An 18,909-nucleotide genomic window follows, 5' to 3' on the forward strand; every position below is an offset into this window, starting at 1 on the left:
TTTGATTTGAAATGCTGGCTTAGAACTTGAGATTTCTTGCCTTAGATTCCCTGTTGATGAGATTGTAGGCTTGCTCTACTGTGCCCTGCCTTTTGTGCTTATACTCTTACCAGGAAAGAGATGCAGATTCCTGTGTGACTGAGTTTAAATAAAGGCTTAAATTTGTTTCATAGTTTATTTTGTGCTTTTGACTCTAGTTATACAATTATTACAGCTTTTCAACAATTTTTATGTTGGCAGTCATAAATGTTTTAGAAGATATTTTGTTGATAATAAATGTTAGATAATAAGAGTAGTAAAAATTAATATTGTCTGTATTGTTAAATAAATATGGTTTCAGGTAAAGAATCTTTTAACAAAATGAACTTAGTATAGTAAAACACAAAAATTATGGATTAAACAAAAATTAGGCATTGTATTTTGGATATTGTCAATATGTAGATTCTTTTATATATGTGTGTTAAGAGTTGTAGTTTTTAACCATACTGAGGGCACTGATTCAGGTGTATGCCAGTTCATTTACTTTAGTATCTTGTTTGGTCTGTTCCTAGCTTGTTTCAGAGCCCTGTAGTAGGCTCTGAATGGGCTCTTAAGGCTACCATGGAAAGAACTGCTAACTTTAGTATTGTTCTTAGAATCAAATTGTGCTTTTGTATTTCTACTATGGTTAATTTTTGGAATATGTATTATGTTTTTGTTGTTTTCTTCTGAGACAGAGTCTGTGTGTATCCCTGGCTGTTCTGGAACACAATTTGTAGATCAGGCTGGCCTCTAACTCACAAATCACAGAGATCTTCATGCCTCTGAGTGCTGGGAATAAAGGCATGCACCACTATACCCAAGATTTTGTTTTTCTTTCTTTTTTTTTAATTCTTTTTTTTATCTTTTCTTTGTTTTTTTTTAATTCTTATTATAAAGTGATTTGGTACTGATTCTGTACAGTACAGCCAGTAAATGCAAAGTATTATTGATTAGCCAAAGCTGAAGTGAATTTGGCACATTTTGCCATGTTTTATGCACTATGAAAAAAAATGGCTTCAGATGAAAACATTACTAATAAAACTTTAAACCTTAATGAATTGAGTTATAAAATATTCTTGATGATCACAGTAAATGTAAAGTTTACCTTTCATCCTTTCAGGGCGTCTATGGGCCAAAAGCATATGTAGCAACCCAAGGACCTTTAGCGAATACTGTCATAGACTTCTGGAGGATGATATGGGAGTACAATGTTGTGGTAAGTGATTTACTTGTCACTTTTGAGATCTAGAATATGCAAAAACATTAGGTGTCTTACTGAGTAAGAAGTAAGACAACTTTTTAGGTATAATGGTTTAAGTGTAACACATTTCTGGAAAAGACAAAAACTGATTTTGAAGATGGCTCATTAAATTCTCACAACCCAGTTCAAATATTTTAAGAAAAGTGTGCCTATAGTTTAAATCTTGTCCTAAGTCAATAACCAATGATGTGGCTAATAACTCCAAAATCATTTTTAAAAAGATTAATGCTTGCATAGACCAACAAAATGACTGATAATATATATAGGCATATTCTTTTAAAAATTAATAAATATAATATTTTTAATTTAGTATGAGAAAATCATACATGCATTCAATGTATTTCTGTCACAGTTACCCTCTGCTCCCCCTATCCTGCTTTCGTGGGATATCCCCCATGCATAAATATGAAGCCATCGCTGGAGCCTGCCAAAGACCTCATCCTAAAGAAAACTCAATTGGAGCTGGAGGGCTGTCTCAGTGGTTAAGGACACTGGATGCTCTTCCAGAGGACCTAGTTTTGATTCCCAGGATCTCCATGGTGGCTCACAACCACCTACAACTCCAGTTCCAAGGGTCCAGTGCCTTCTTGAAATGTCCGTGGACACTAGGCATTCGTGTAATGCACAGCCCTACCTGCAGGCAAAGGACTTGTCCATATACATAAAATTAAAAATACAGTTTAAAAAAGAAAAAACTGTTTCTGCCTCCCTAACAGCCATTAATTGTCAGCATCTCCTCAGTTAGAAGTAGGGACTCTGTGTGCCTCTCCTCCATCCATGACAGCCCTGTCTTACAACCTTTTTCTAGTAGACTCTTTTGGGTCCCTCTTCCTAGGAAAATAGATGTAAGTATATTAACTATAAATTGTTACATGAAGTATGAAAGAATTTAAGGAACCCATCTCCCCACCCCAGCTCATTCAATTGGAAGTATATCTAAACTATAGGTCTTTTAGTCCTTTGGCATTTTTGGATAAAGGGAAATAGGAAAATAAAGGGAAATAGGGGAAACCCTTTGGTTTGAAAGCAAGGAAATTTTGCTGTCAATTTCACTTTCAAATGAGATTTAAAGCAGGAATAACTTTTCTAGGTAATGGGAACATGTTATGTCTGGATAGGAGTTTGAATTTTGCAGATGTACACATTTGTCAGGATTTAGAGAATGGTCACTTAAGATTTGTGTGTTTCATTGTTGAGTATTTTCCAAGGAAGTATCGTAGTAAACAGATTGCCGAGATATCTAGGGAGAGGGTACTGATGCGCACTGCATCCTGGGGCATTGAAGCACATTTACAAAGAGGATGGTAGAGGAGTAAAAGAGTACAATGATAGTTACAATAATGCTTTAATGATTATAATGTACAATTTTACTATAAAATCTATTTTGGTGCTATTATCAAATGAGTACACAGAAAACATAACTTACATTTAGAGGCTGATAATCTTAATATTTTCAAGCTTTAGAAAGTTACACTTAAATGTTCTTTAATATTTGGTTAAGAGTAATAGTTAGGTAAATACCACAATAGTCCTTTCATGTAATTCAAAAGTAAGAAATAAGTCAGATTCACAGCCTAATCCAGACAAAAAGTCATGTTAAATGACATCACTTATTTATTGCTGTGTAGGTAGTTCTTATTTAGAGGGTAAGGTTTTGATAGTCTCTTTATCCTGTACTTATTCTTGAGATTTTATTTCTTTTTATGTGTGTTTGCCTGCATGTGTGTCTGTGTTATGTGTGTGCCGTGCCTGCAGAGCCATAAGAGGGCATCAGATTGCCTGGAAGTGGAGTTAGAGATAGTTGCTAGCCACCATGTGGGCTCTGGGAGCTGAAACTAGGTCATGTGATGAGCAGCCAGTGCTCTCAACAGCTGAACCATCTCTCAGCCCCTATACTGTACTTTTAACATTAAAGCTACTTGGTAATATAGAACACATATACTTTTGCTCAGGATAAAAGATAATTATTGAGATTTGTATTTAGTTTTAGACGTAAAACTATTTTTAAGTGATACAGTCTTTTTCTCCAACTCCTTTTTAGATCATCGTAATGGCCTGTCGAGAGTTTGAGATGGGAAGGGTATGTATACCACACTGTATCTGTATGTATACACACTGTATCTGGAAGGGTATGTATACCACACTGTATACACACTGTATCTGTATGTATAACACACTGTATGCACACTGTATCTGAAAGGGTATGTATAACACACTGTATGCACACTGTATCTGAAAGGGTATGTATAACACACTGTATACACACTGTATCTGTATGTATCCCACACTGTATATACACTGTATCTGGAAGGGTATGTATACCACACTGTATATATACTGTATCTGGGGGCTAGAAGTGCTTGATCATTTATTACTTCACAGTAATCTGATGCCAAGTAGTTAAGGGTACATACTTCTGATGTGTGCTCTGCTATTTTATATGCTGTATGGAGCAAAATGCCTCTAAAGCACAAACATCTTTGTGTATTTCAGAAGAACATTCTATGGTATACTAAAAATAATTGTTATCATTACTTACAGTTTTCAAATGTTTCATGGTATTTTAAGTCTAATACAGTTTATTGTCTAGAGAGTATTTTGAAATATTAATAAATGGAACAAATAAGCATATTAAAGTAATTCTAATGATAACAGTTTAAGCTGCATATGGTATCATGCACCTGTAATGCCAGCACTTGAGAGGCAGAGGTGGGAAGCATGCCACAGATTTGAGGCCAGGTTGGTTTACATGAGTTCCAGGCCAGTCAAGCCAGTCTTTGTATGTATGTATGTCTATATGCATTTGTACATACATACATGTATGTGTGTGCAAGCACAGTCAAATGTGTATGTGAGTGTGAAAAACCAGAGGTCAGCATCCAGTCTTTGTTTGTCTCTCCTTGTTTGAGATAGGGTCTCTCACTAAACTTGATGCTCATTTCATCTAGACTGGCTGGCCATTAAGCATCCAGAATTCTGTCTCTTCCCACAGTGCTGGGGTTACAGGTTCTCTAATTTGTATAGCAAGTACTATACCTAGCCACACACACACACACACACACACACACACACACGCACGCACGCACGCACGCACGCACGCACACACATTTTTTCCAAGACAGGGTTTCTCTCTACAGCCCTGTCTATCCTAGAACTTGCTTTGTAGACCAGGAGTAGCCTCAGACTCCGAGATCTCCTGCCTCTGCTTCCAGAATCTGGGACTAAAGGTGTGTGTCACCACTCCCAGCTTCTGTTTATACTATTTTCAAAGTTCAGAAAAGAAAATCGTTGCTTGGTTTATTTTTTGGTGATGCTCAGATTGAACCCAGAACCTTAAGATACTGGCAAACTCTTGTCACTGAGATTCCCATTGCTTTCATTTTTAGCTGATGTTGTGTATAATTGATGTTTTATTACATACCATTGTGATGTCCTACAGCATTAGTCCTGAAATTGTCACTGTAAAAGATGGTAATATATTTATAAAGAATAGTGCTTAAGTAAAACTTGTTTGACCTCTAGATGTCAAACTTAAAGAATAAATTGTGTAGTGTCTTTATTTGAAGTTCTTTATATTAATGTGATTCATTAGTAAAGGCAATTTTTAGGTTCTGAAAAAATGCCTATTAAGATTTTCATTATGAGATGTACTACAGAAGCAAGGTAAATGTTTGTTGTATATGTGTCATAAATAATGGAGAAGCCATATTTTAACTAATTTCTTTTATTCCTTGGGAATAACTTTATTTGCTAGTATTAAGTAATGTTGAACAGAAAATAAAGATAATAAAATCTAAAAATTGAAAACTAATCAAATTTTCTATGTAAATGTTAATATTCTTTACTATTACTCAATTTTAGTTGGAAATGTGAATTTTGTTCATCTAGTGTTTTTCTTTTTTCTTTTTTTGTTATTGTTGCTTATTTGGGTTTGGGGGGGAGGTTTGAAACAGGATTTCTCTGTGTATCCCTGGCTGTCCCGTAACTCACAGAGATTCACTTGCCTTTGCCTCCTCTGAGTGCTGGGGTTAAAGGCATGTACCACCACTGCCCGGCTCATGTAGTGTTTTTCTTAAGTACTGTTAAAGTTTAGGATTTCTCTGGCCAACCCAAAGGCTAAAGACCGACTCTTCATTGACGCCATGTTCCATGTCCACTGTTGCCATGTTTCCATGTCTCTCTTGGTCCTTCATGGCCATGTCTGTAGTGGCACCATTCTCCCCTGCACACACAGTTCTGTTCTGCCATCTCTCCTTCCAATCTCATGAGTCCACCTTTTTAAAAGCATCTTCCCATGGAATCTGCCCTTCCCTGGTTGTTCTGGGGACACACAGGCTCTGCAGACTTCGCCACTGCCACTTCATCTCCCCGTGGAGTCTCCTCCATGAGTCTCTCAGGCTCCTGGGCTTCTCCTGTGCTGGCTACCTGCCATCTTTAATCACAGCCATGCTTCAGGTTTTCATCTTAGATGGTGATAGCAAGCTCCCAGATCTGGTTCTGTAGGACCAGCTCTGCCTTGCTCTCCAGCAGCTTTATAGATAGAATAGATGTTGGGGTGGACCGACTGGAAATGCTGGATGTGGGCCGAGATGGCAGCCACATTGGTCATCCCAGATCTGATCATCATCTGTCCAGAAGAGCCTTTAGGGCCCAGAATCTTCATTTTCTAATTTCTGGGTTCTTAAAACACCACTTGCTAAAGAAGAAGGAATGATTAAGGAAAGGGTAGCACTGTGATGGTTAAACATCTGTAGTCAAGAATTAGGGGCAAGAGACCAGGGAGACATAGGAAACCAGGCACCAGGGCATGGGTTGAGGGCCTAGACTGGGTGGTGATCAAGGAATTGAGAAGAAAGTAAGGATATGTGGGCATTGCAAGAATAAAATCAGCTTGAATGGAGAAAGAAAAAAGTTTAGGATTTTTCTTTTTATTTCATTAATGATCTCATTGTATAAGGGGCGAAAACTCTCTTAGTTAGCACAGGCCAATAGAATAGTAAAATTAGCAGTGACAAAATGCTTCTTATACCAAGAAATGCTCTTTCTTCTTACCCTAGAACACAAAGTATTCATAACAGCTTAAGAAGTATCATCCGGGGCTGGAGAGAAGGCTCAGTGGTTAAGAGCACTGGCTGCTCTTCCTGGGGTCAAGTTCAGTTCCTGGGAACAATATGGTGGCTCACAACCATTTGTAATGGAATCTGATGCCCTCTTCTGTTGTGCAGGCAGACAGAGCACTCATGTACATAAAATAATGTAAACAAATAAGTCTCTAAAATAAAAATCATACAGTTACTGAACTCTTTTCTATTTATCTTTTTTGGACAACAGAAAAAGTGTGAACGCTATTGGCCTTTGTATGGAGAAGATCCTATAACATTTGCACCATTTAGAATTTCTTGTGTAAGTACCTATTTTTATTTGTTTTAAAATACTTTGAAAACTTTGTTCTTTGATAATTTGGTGTATGGATACAATGTATTTTGATCAGCTCCATCCCTGCCTCATTTGCCAGCTCCTCCTACCTGGCTGTCTTCCCCTAACTTCATGACCTTTTTTTAATCCACTGAGTCTACTTGGTGCAAGTGGTGTAGAGCCGTCTGCTGGAGCATCCACGTCCCTAAGGAACATTAATTGTCCCATACTTATCAACCGACAGCTGCCAGTCATGGGCCTGTGTAGGCCCCTCCTCCATCCATGTGGGAAGTTTGACTGTGAAGTGCAGCTGCCTGCTGTGTCCTCTCCCACGGTTCCCGAGCTTTGTGGGGAGGGGGGCGGTATAGATGTCCCCCGTTGTGGATGAACACTCCACAGTCATTCAGTCTCATCTCTTTAGTCAGTTAAGAGTTTCCGTGTAAGCCGAGCAGTGGTGGCAAGTATCTGTAATCCCAGTACTCAGGAGGCAGAGGCAGGCAGATCTCTGTGAGTTCAAAGCCAGCCTGGTCTACATATCCAGTTCCAGGACAGTCAGGGTTATGTAGAGAAACCCTGTCTCGAAAAAGCAAAAACCAACAATGACAAAAAGAGTCTCTATATTAATCTTCATCTACTGCAAAAAGAAGCTACTGGAGGGTTGAGAGTGGCACTGATCAATTAATATAAAATCACTATTTGGAAGGCAGTTTATGCATTTAGCAAAATAATAGAAGTGGTTTCTCTGTTAGGGCATATGACCTGTCCTACAGGTTCACAGTGCCAGGCATGATATCCGTTCTCTGGAACAAGCCTTAGGTTCAATGAAAAAGGACTCCTGTGACATTCCTGTCACAGTTGCGTTAACAGGCATATATGTTGCCTGGTCAGTTGTAGCTCCCAGAGTTTATGGCTGGATGAGACTCCCCCACTCTGCATATCACCCTCCTGCATTATAAAAGCTAGACAGTACCTATTTCTGTATACTTTATTTAATCAGAAAGTTTGCACTATAGACTGATGCAATTACATAGTTATAAAGTTTGAACTCGGGCTGTTGCAAGCCTAGGACTCAATTCTGTGTAAACCTTCATTAACTGTAGTAAGCAGTGCTAATGTTTTATTCTGCTCTTAGATTTAGAAGCTTTGGGCAGGACTTTTACAACTGTTAGGTTTTCCTTGTCTTTGTGTTGATTCTATTAGTCTTTTTATATATCTTGACAATAATTATTTATGTAACTGTGCTCAAATTATCTCTGAAAATTGATATATTCACTTCTAATCAAATAAATGGAAGAGAACATTGTTAGTTGGGGTATAGTATGTCATATTAACTTCTCCTATTATCCTTCCCCACATTTTAAAATTGTGTACAAAGTTAAACTTGAGAATTGCTATCCCAAAAGTGAAGATTATTCCTTATAGCAGATAATTTGACATGAAACCTAAAATGTAGTCTGGGCCTGGTGACACACATCTGTAATCCCAGCACCACTCGGGAGGATTGTTCAAGGTTGGCTGGGTCCTCATAGCAAGTTAGATAAGTAGTTTTCAACCTGTGACCTGTGACCCCCTTGGCAAACTTCTGTCTTCAAAAATATTTACATTATAATTCCTAACAGTAGCAAAATTACAGTTATGAAGTAATACCGAAAATAATTTTAAATTTTATGGTTGGCAGTCCCCACAGCTGAGGAGCTGTATTAAAGGGTCTTAGCATTAGGAAAGTTGAGAACCAATGCTTTAGAGCAACTAGAAGATCCTGTCCCTGGGGCAGGTGTGAAGGGGGAGACCCAGAGTGTATTCCATATCATTTAAGGATCTCTGGAGTCAAACTCAAGTTCAAATACTACCACAGTAGAAATTTAAGAAAATGAAATTAAAAACAATGAGGAAAGAGAACAAGAAAGGGGGAAGGGGCAGAAAACGAAGTCAAATGTAGATGAGCTAGAATACGGTTATTTATGTGGCATTTAATATCTTATTTCTTAGTCACCTAAAATAAGTGTTGGATTTGCCCAATTAAAAAAGACCGTGAACTTCCTAATTTAAAATGCTCCAGAGAACAGAACAGTGGGGCATTGGTCTATGAGCAGGAAGTATAGAGAGCTGTATTCTAAAGAAGGGTTCATGAAATTACGGAGGTTGGTAAATCCAAAGTAAACTTACAATTGGAACTCAAATTCAATCTGCAGTAAATACTCTGAAATTGTAGTTAAAATTAATGGTTTGTGGAACAATGTTAAAGGTTTTTATGGCTTGTTTTTCTCTTTGAGACAAAGTCTCACTGTGCAGGCATGGCTGGCCTTAAACTCAAGAGGTCAGCCTGCCCCTACCTGCTGAGAGTTTGGGTTAAAAGTATGCATTGCCACACTGGGCAAAAAGGTGTTTTGTTGTGTTTTGTTTTAATCGGCTACTTTCTGTGTTATTGAAGATGAGTAATAACTAATGCACACCACAATATACCTCAGTAAAATCACACCCTTTTAATGCTGAAATGATTCTACATTAGGTCCTAGGATAGTTCAGGGAACTTAGTTCTGTGTGATGTGGTCGTGTTTAACATTTATGAATTTAAATGCAATAGGACAACTGTAGTGAATATTACAATTGAAGTAAAAATGTGCTCTTCAGCATTCCACAACACAGCAGTCCCATAAGCAGGAATAAAAATGCATAGACTTTTCTGGGTGGTTTTTCATCTGAACTAAAAATTTTTAAAAGTCCTCTTAATATGAGGTTTGGTTTAGTTGAATAAAAAACTGATCTGATTTGTCAATATCAAAATTAATCCATGCTGAAGACTTTAAAATAAAAGGGAATTTCTTTACTTTTTTTTTCCCCCAGGAATATTTATTTATTTATTTTTTGCATTCCAATCCCAGTTCTCCCTCCCTCCTCTCCTTCCACTCCCCTCCACACACACATTCTATCTGCTCCTCGGAGAAGGTAAGGCCTCCCCTAGGAAGTCACTAAGTCTCTTCCATCATCTCGTTGAGGCAGGACCAAGGCACACGTCTTCACCCCCACACCTCTGTGTCTAGGCTCTATATATTTTTGTGTCAAGACAACTCTTATTTTCACTGATTTTAACTGCAAATAAGGACTGAATTTACAAACTTAAGGTGTGTTAGTGAGAACAGCCATAGATATAAAATGCCTACTTTTGAGTAGAGAAATGAGTCTTTCTGGGGACTGTTGGTATAGAGTGAAGAAGAGTACTGTGATGGTCAGATGAGGAGACCAGCTAGCAGGAGTTCGGTCCTGTGTTGCTGCAGAAGGCTGCTTTGCCTGGTGTCAGCTCTAGCCCTCAAGGCTTTTTGCAAATAATTTTGTTGCATTTGTACTCAAGTCTGCCTCAAACTTGAAAGACTTCCTACCCTAATCTTCCAGCTGCTGGGATGATAGGCATGAGCATGCTAGCTTCTTGAATCCTTTACAGAAGTAAAATACACTTTCCTCTTGACAATAAATGGAAAAAAGGTTGGGCATGGTAGCATGTGCCTTTGGGTGAGGGACCTCACACACACATGACAGCAGGCTAATGTCTGAAGTTGATGCCAACCTGGTCTATAAAGTGAGTTCCAGGATAACGAGAGCTACACAGAGGAAACCCTATCTCAGAAAGCAAAAGAAAAGAAAGGAAAAAGAAAATAATAATAATAATAATAATAATAATAATAATAATAATAATATAATTAAAACAATAAATAAATATAAATTCCCATCCTAGAATAATAGTGGATATGTATTTTATTAATGAGTAACATATATTATTCTTGTTAATGACTAACCTAAACTGTCTGTGGTTAGAACTAACAAGGCAAAAAAGAACTCTGCAGCAGACAAATGTCAGACTTCCTTGTAATACTCTAAAAGATGGTATAGACTTAAGGTGTTCATGTTCCCTGCAACCGTAGTAAGAATAATAATAGGGTTTTCTTCCCTCTTTCCTGAGTTGCTGTTCCTTTAAATTGAGAGTTGAGAACGTGGTTGGAAATGGGATGTGATGGCAGAATTTAAGGCGTGACTTTCTTTTTGAATTGTCTTGTTGAATGGTTCTGGGGATGATTGCTGCTTTGCTACATTGTGTTAGATGGTAGAGTCATGATTAAATGGTCAGTTAATGAACACTTTTTGAAGCCTATAAGTCAGTGTTAGACAAAGCACTAGGAAGCAGAGCTCAGTGTGTGTTTACACATGGCCTTGGGCTCAGATCCCCAGCACCATCAAAAACTTACATGGATAACTTTTAGATTTTTTAAGATAATGACTATATATGTCCAAATTTCTAAATGTTAATTTTAGATTGAGTACTTTTAAGTATTTTGATATGTATGTTTTTTCATTTTAATGTTCTTACTGAATCACAAGTTTTTCTCATTTTAGGAAAATGAGCAAGCAAGAACAGACTACTTCATTCGAACACTTTTACTTGAGTTTCAAAATGTAAGCAATTCTCATTATAGATAGATAAAGAGTGCCTGTTCCCATTTACACGTGTTCCCATCTCCCCTTCCCCTCACCCCCCTTATTGCTCTGAGTCTTAGTCTTGCTATTATGCTCTTTATTTAGTTAAGTGTCTGAGCCCTACACTTATCAAATTATGTAGTAAAATAGTGTGAATTTTTAAAATGCACTGAGAGTGAAAATAATGTAAATCTTAATTTACTTAGAACAACTTAAATTTTCTGTGTGTAGGATAATTATACTTCCTTTGTTACAATCATTTTCTTCTATTAACAATAGATTATAGCATTATTTACTTATTACTTGTAGACACAATTTTTTTTAGAGACAAACTAAATTTTTATTTAGGGACTAGGAAATATATAGCTCAGTGCTAGGGGTCTTTGTCTATCAGGCACAAGGATTCAATTCCCAGCACTATAAGAAATAAAAAAGTAAATTGTCATTTAGATTTAAATTATATTTACTACAGGGTATTGACTTAAATGATTCAGAATCACCCCCCCCCAAAAAAAAGTGATAATTTCCCAGGGAAGAAACCAGACACTAAATGGACATTGGAAAAATGCTTCTCAACTTTTTTCTCATCTGTTTTTGTTAGTCTAGCTTGGCCATAAGGTACATCATTCTTTGCAGCCCGTTTATAAGCCTACCTGCTTTTCTTTTGACAAACTACCTTTACTGTTCTCCCTGACTTTACTAATCATATCCCTTTAGTTGAATCATTTATTATATGTAAGTTGTACATTTTATCCCTAGTTAGTACCTTAATTTCAATACATGTATTAGATAAATCAGTTACCCTAACTATAAAAGTGTGTATTGCACATAGATGTAGGTAAAGGGGATTTGAGAAGTTAAATAACTTGCCTACTTAGTAAATCACAGATGCATAACTTGAATGTTGGAACTGAATTCCAAGATCTGTTTTTTCTGTTGACATCTGGAATTAGCAGTCTTAAAAGTTACTGAGATCTAGAAAGATTTTGCAGAGGTTAAGAGCCCTGCTTCTCTTTCAGAGAACCCAGGTTAGTTTCCAGCCTAACTGCGATGGTTCACAACTCTGTAACTCCACTTTCAGAAGATCCAAAGCCCTCTTTTGACCTCCATGGCATGAGGAGCACACACAGTATACATATGTGTGTTCACTCAGCTTCATAAATGAAAATAAATATTTTTTAGAGTTAGTAAGGTTTTTGTGGATCTTTGATTTATGTGGGCTATTGCATTCAGTATTTGCTATAAAATTAAAATTTGGACAAAGTTTAAAGACATGGAATACATAAGTATATATTATATTGGCTGATTAAAAGAAAGTAAAATCTTAGCATTATTCTGAAAACAAATCTTCCCATTCCTATCGCAGTTGTCCCCAAAGTGTTGAGAGGAGATAGACAGTTCCTTGACCACAAGTGGAGAACCAACTATGTATAGTGAGAAAATGGATTTGGAGCTGGACATTCTTCTTCTATTTTAGGATATTCCCTTGGTCCTCTAGCTCTTATGAATTCTGAAAATGATACGTCATCAGTGTTATAATGTGGATTAGAGTATGTTATGAAATATGGATAAAGAGCATGTTGTATATGCTACTATCACTTGGGTTAGATCTTGCATTTGTCATTTCCCATAAAACACTAGGCAAATTAATATGTCTAAATTTCCTTACCTATAAAAAGTGAGCACCACCTTCCTTGTGGGTGCTAAATAAATGATTACATATGAGACATCATCAATCAGTACCAGGTATATGGCGAGTAGTCAATAAATGAAGGCTATTGTTTATTTCATTTTTAAAGGTGTCTTAGAAATGAGTTAAATGAAATGCATAGCTTAAAAGTTGGTAAATACATTTTCTAATTACTGAACTTGTGTTTTTCATGAAGGAGTCTCGTCGGCTCTATCAGTTTCATTATGTGAACTGGCCGGACCATGATGTTCCTTCATCATTTGATTCTATCCTGGACATGATAAGCTTAATGAGGAAATACCAGGAACACGAAGACGTGCCTATTTGTATTCATTGCAGGTACAAGAGAATTCTTAAAATGTAGACAAGTACAGTGCTTCAGTTTGTGGTGAAATAAAGTTTTGTTTCTACAGTAATTTGATGCATTATATCGTGAGCTCTCCTAGCCCTGTTATAGTACATTTGAGGCCCTGTGAATTGATATAATTTGATCTAGTTAATAGACTAAGTGTTACAGTTCCCTGATATGATCAGTGTCAGGTAAATGTTCATGAAAAATAAAGTCTCAGACTTTGTGTATAGTTATGCATAGGAATGAATGGTCTTCTGGTCTAAGACACCATTGATTTTCAGACAAATCCTAGGTGTGGTGAACATGCCTATAATCCCAAAACCAAGGAGGCTGACACAAGAGGATCTCAGAGAGGCCAAGGCCATTCGGGGCTACCTAGTAACTATCTCAAAAATAAAAACAGAAGGGAAGAAAAAGAGAAGCATCACCATCTTACACTTACTAAACATGAGAATTTAAAAGGTGAATCCATTACCAGTTACACAGCAGAGATGCCATTTGTAAGATATATACCAATTTCAGAGCTCTTTCAATGTAGATGATAAGGTGTCTTCCAAGTGACAGAAAGTTCAGTGTGCCATTTTTCTTCCTGAAAAGAAAAACAAGAGTCCATGTCTGTGCCTTTGCCTGTCATGCCATGAAATGATAGTTTAAAACTGCTGAAATCTTAAGCAGACCTTGAAACTAACATTCTTTTTTTTTTCCTTTTAAGAAATTGTCATGGGTGGATTTTATTGTTAAATATGCCGATCGCCCCCAGGTTTTTTGAGGATTAATGTCTTATCTAGGCCAAGCTGGCATCATTAGTTTACTGGACAACTTTATTAAATTGCACTTTGTAGCATTACCTAAAACTAAATAATGACTTGCCCCCAAGCCGTCTTAACTTTAGATATATCTATATTCACCTGCTTTATAGAAATATTTTCACATTTTCAGGTATGTTTAGATTCCAATTACTTTTTGCAATGTTAGTCATTTGACATGTAAACCCAGCCTTTGAAGTCTGAGGCAATGGATATAACATGTTTATCCTTGGAGGGGTAACTAATTTTGTGTTCCAAGTGTGTGTTTGAGGCTAATTGTGTTAAATAAGATAACCATCTATTTTTAATTAAACACACTGAGCTATTTTTACTATCTGATTATTTTTCTACTCATAAGCCTTGGAATCTTTAAATTGAAAAGTAAAGAAACATTCCAGTTGGGCAGAAGATAGCCTTAATTTTTCCATGTCTGCCTAATTAAGCAGCTATATGATTTTTATATCCTTAAATATTGTGAATCCTTTATTCCCTGTCTCACTGGCAGCCTTTGTACTCCATTATGGTAGGCTCTTTGCTGCAGATTGCATTTGTGATAGACTCTTTGCTGCAGATTGCATTTGTGATAGACTCTTTGCTGCAACCCTTTTTAGAAAGGCTTTTAAATGTGTGGCTCACTTGGATGACATTGGGGGGTTTTTTTTGTTTTTTTTTTTTTGTTGTTGTTGTTGTTGTTTTTTGTGAGGTCTTAGTAGCCCAGGTGAGCCCAGATGCAAGGATGAGCGCCACCACCCCGCTGGGTTTAAACTTAAGTGTTCAAGGACTTGATAGAGTGACTGTATAAGATAAAGGACAGCCTGGACTGTGGAGTGAGACTGTCTCAAAAGAAGGAGGGGGAGGGGAGAAAGAAGAAGAGCAACAACAGCAAACCCCTCAACAAACAAACACGGGGATAGAGCTAAGGAAAATACTAAGTAGTGCACTAAACAAAGGAGAAATATTCACCACTTGTATTGTTGCTTTCTTCTGGTGTTGTCATAAAATAGTATGACCCAAAACAATTTAAGAAAGAAATGCTTGTTTGGTTTTTTTGTTTGTTTGTAGGCTCAGAGGGGAAAAAATACATAAAGTTAGGAAAAACATGGGCAGTGTCAGGAAGGCAGGACTATAACCCTCAAAGCCCACCTCCAGCACTACCCTTCCTCCAGCAAGGCTCGAGTTCTTAAAGGTCCCATAATACACTCCCACATACAAAGTACCACCAACTGGGGACCAGGTATTCAAATACGCATCTGTGGAGGGTATTTCTCATCCAGACCACCACTCCTTAGCTTCATTTTTAGGTCTACATGTATATATAGTGTTTATAAAAATGTTACTGAGAATACAGTTTTAAAAAGAATAAATGTTGGATCAATCATGAAAAAATGTGGTTGAGGTCCCTTTGCAGTCTAGTCAGGACTGTATTGTTAGTAACATGTAGGATATTTCAAAACCTAATGTAGAATTTCATTAGATAAATCCATGTGTTTCCAAATAGTTTAAAAACTACTTGACTCCTGAGGCAACTTTTCTTTCTTAATCTTTCAAAAGACCTTAGAATCATTGTTTCTCAAAATCACCCTAAATTTATCCTGCTAAGTTATCTGTAACTGTAATTTAATTTATTATAAGAAGTTAATAAAGCAAACACAGCATGCTGACGCATGTATGTATGTAATCCCAGCTTTCTGGAGACAAAATCCGGAGGATATGAATAGGAGACCAACTTGGGCCACGTAAACCCTGTGCCCCGCCCCAAAAAATCAAAGAAAGAAAGAAAACTGTCTCAGCACTGACTGCTCTTCCAGAGGACCCAGGTTTGATTCCCAGCACCCACAGGACAGCTCACAACTCCAGTTCTAGGGACTATGACACCCTCTTCTGGCTTCTCTGGGCACCAGTCATGTGTGCTGTGGTACACAGAGAGAGAGAAAGACAAAATGCTCATGCATATTAAATAGTTTTTAAGTAAATGAAAATTTTCAGACATAAGACATTTATTAGTTACTCTTTTAATGATTTAATTTTAATTTTGAAAGTTTCTTATCTAACTGGTATTTTATGATTAGTGAAGAGGACTGATTTCTGCCTCTTATTCCAGAAGTGGTTTGCTGGGAATCATCTAACATATTTGTGAATTAAAGCAATTTTCCATACTTCAATGATGTATAGTAGTGAACTGATTAAAAAAGAAAACTGTTCTGGAATTGAAAGATAAAGAAATTGTTTTGACTTGGCTTTCTTACAATTTGAAATTATTTCCTGTTCTGTCATATTATTCAGTCAATAACCATAATTCTTAAGTTATTTCAGTTGGATTTTTCTGGTTTTGAAAATTGATTTTTTAATGCTTTTTTTTTTTTTTTTTAGCAACAAAACAATGTGTTAACTGCAGTAACTTAAAAAGCATGTCTATAAAAGAGAAGAAAATGTGTCCATTCGAGATGTAGTATGTTTTGTTTGTAGACTAGATCTTAAATCCTATCCCAAATCAGCTGAGGACTCAAAAACTCCCTGCCTCAGCCTCTTATGCTGCATCGGCACAGGCGGCTCTGGTGTATGTTCACAAGAAGCTCCCCACTTAAGTAACACATCATGTTAGACACCTAGCCCCTACTGTCCTTGAGGAGGTGATGGGGTGGTCAGTTGTCTTCACTTACGGGATGCTGGCTGCTGAAATCACTGCTGGTTCTACAGCTCATCCCTAGATCTAGTAGCCTTCTCCGCCCCATACCTGTTACAGTGTATTGGTTCCTGTGGGCCAAAACATAATGCCACCTTGAGCATTCTATTATGCTGACTGAAAATAATTTTATCTCTACAGGGTATTACTGGCGAGACTTAAGGCTGGCAGAGTTATGGCTTACAGCTTTCTTGTGAATCACTTACTGTTAGAAATTCCTGAAATTAAATTTTAAATACTCAAATTTTAATGTTAAGTGTAGTGCTGTTCCTGTACTTTAATTTGTATTTTGTTCACTAAATAGAATTTCATAAAAATTTCTTAAATGATTTTTTTGCTTCTGAATGTTAATATGCCTTTTATTTAAAAAAAATCAAATTGTTTTTTTCTCAAACTTTGTGTCTTTAGTGCAGGCTGTGGAAGAACAGGTGCTATTTGTGCCATAGATTATACATGGAACTTACTAAAAGCTGGGGTAAGCATGGTTTTTATATAGCATTATATTCAGCTTATTGTGAGCATCAAATTAATTTAACTGTTAAAATTACATCATGTTTCCTTAGATATGCTATGTTCCCAGAATTAGCTTTACCGTGTAAATAAACACAGTGAGAAAGTATAAATATTACATACTGCCTGAGATTCTGAAGGGACACCAGGGCAGGGACTTGTTCTCCACAAAATGAATGGCACTAATGTCAGGGAAATGGCTCTTCGTGGGCTTCAGATACAGACCCGCACTGCGTCAGTGCAGTGGTGGGCTTCTCCTTTCTCCTCTCCAGCCGGCCATGTATTTACTATATTGCATGGGGGGGGCGCTAAGGAATGTACAAATTTTAATTTAACTTGTTATAAATATACCAAGTTATTATTAATGTTTTTACCTGTAGTGTTTAAGAACACAGACTATGGGGCCAAAGTGCCTAGGATAAAATTCTGGGTCTGTAATTCACTATCTGTGGGATTTTAGTTATTAGGGTTGCTGTCAGCATTGTTGTTTCTACCCCTATTATTTCCATAAATTGTGTTTGATGTTGTGGAAGACACAAAGGTCAATAAGAGCCCTTTCTCTGTAAGTATATGAGTTTCTTTTGCTGTCTATACTGTGTTCATTTTCTCTGTGTTATAGGCAAACTTAATCTTCCATAGCTTGAAATTTGCTATGAGTATGTCAGTCAGCATTTTGTAAAAAAAAAAAAAAAAATAGGAGATATAATAGTTTTCTTTTTCCCTGCCTTTGTATCTGTCCCCCACCCAGGGTAGGAGGGTTAGCAAGTTTTAATAATTCTTCAAGAATCTCTCTAGAATTAAATTTCGTGTTTTTATTCCATAAAAACTAACCTTTTTCTAGTGTGAAATTTTTTAATGAAAACCTTGACTAGGATTCTCACTTTTTTGTTGGTTTTGAAACTCAAGATCTCACTCTGTGGCTCTCACTATCCTTGAACTCACAGAGATCCACCTGCCTCTGGCTCCCAAGTTCTGCGATTAAAGCCATGTGCCACTGTGCCTGGATCTCACTTTCAACATAAAAGTAAAAAATGATGGGACTAGATTGGTGGCCTAGCAGTAAAGAGCATTTGCTGCTCTTACAGAGGACCAGGGCTCAGTTTCAGAACTCACATGGCAGCATAGAACTTCAGTTCCAGGGTGACCAAGGCCTTCTGACCTCTGCAGGCATCAGGCAAGCACTTGATACACATACATACATGTACTCAAACACACACATGCAGAATATTAATAAATAGATATTTTTAAATCAAAAATTAAAATTGGAAAAAAAGAATTTAAATACCAGCAAATAAAATTTGGGAAAAATATTTAAATATTTGTTTGAAACATCACTAAAGCTGTAATTTTGGATTGTTGTCCCCACTTGATTCATTTTTTCTTAACATAAATGTAACTTGGGCCTTAGCCGGAAGTATGTATAAAAATCCTTTAATGTCTGTAAAGGCTCTGAAGCTATAACCCTTGAGGTCTTCCTCACTCAGCAGAATCTTTACTAGGCACCAAATCCTAATCACTTTTCCCCTGTTCAGACTGCTGTTGTTCCTGGAGTAGTGGTTGGCAGGGCACAAATGTATCTCAGGATTGTAATCTCAGTTTGAAATGTACAGGCGTTGTCTGGGTGCTTTTACAGTCATCACCTGGAGATGAAACTTACAGGATGTCTGAGATCACAGTGGCCTACAGTGAAGTCAAATTCTTTAT

At 37.0% G+C, this 18,909-nt stretch overlaps 1 protein-coding gene across 3 annotated transcripts in view; it reads left to right on the top strand.

Annotated features, from left to right (window-relative positions):
- Ptpn12 (protein tyrosine phosphatase non-receptor type 12) overlaps positions 1–18,909 on the top strand; it is a 73,868-nt gene that overhangs the window by 34,508 nt on the left and 20,451 nt on the right. For all 3 annotated transcript variants that reach the window (XM_035450594.1, XM_027393452.2, XM_027393453.2), the window contains 6 exons: positions 1,142–1,237; positions 3,324–3,362; positions 6,614–6,685; positions 11,084–11,143; positions 13,051–13,193; positions 17,104–17,170. In XM_035450594.1, the coding sequence (XP_035306485.1) occupies positions 1,142–1,237; positions 3,324–3,362; positions 6,614–6,685; positions 11,084–11,143; positions 13,051–13,193; positions 17,104–17,170 (477 nt within the window). The remainder of the gene's footprint in view (positions 1–1,141; positions 1,238–3,323; positions 3,363–6,613; positions 6,686–11,083; positions 11,144–13,050; positions 13,194–17,103; positions 17,171–18,909) is intronic.

Source organism: Cricetulus griseus, assembly GCF_003668045.3.
Source record: "Cricetulus griseus strain 17A/GY chromosome 1 unlocalized genomic scaffold, alternate assembly CriGri-PICRH-1.0 chr1_0, whole genome shotgun sequence".
NCBI lineage: Eukaryota > Metazoa > Chordata > Mammalia > Rodentia > Cricetidae > Cricetulus > Cricetulus griseus.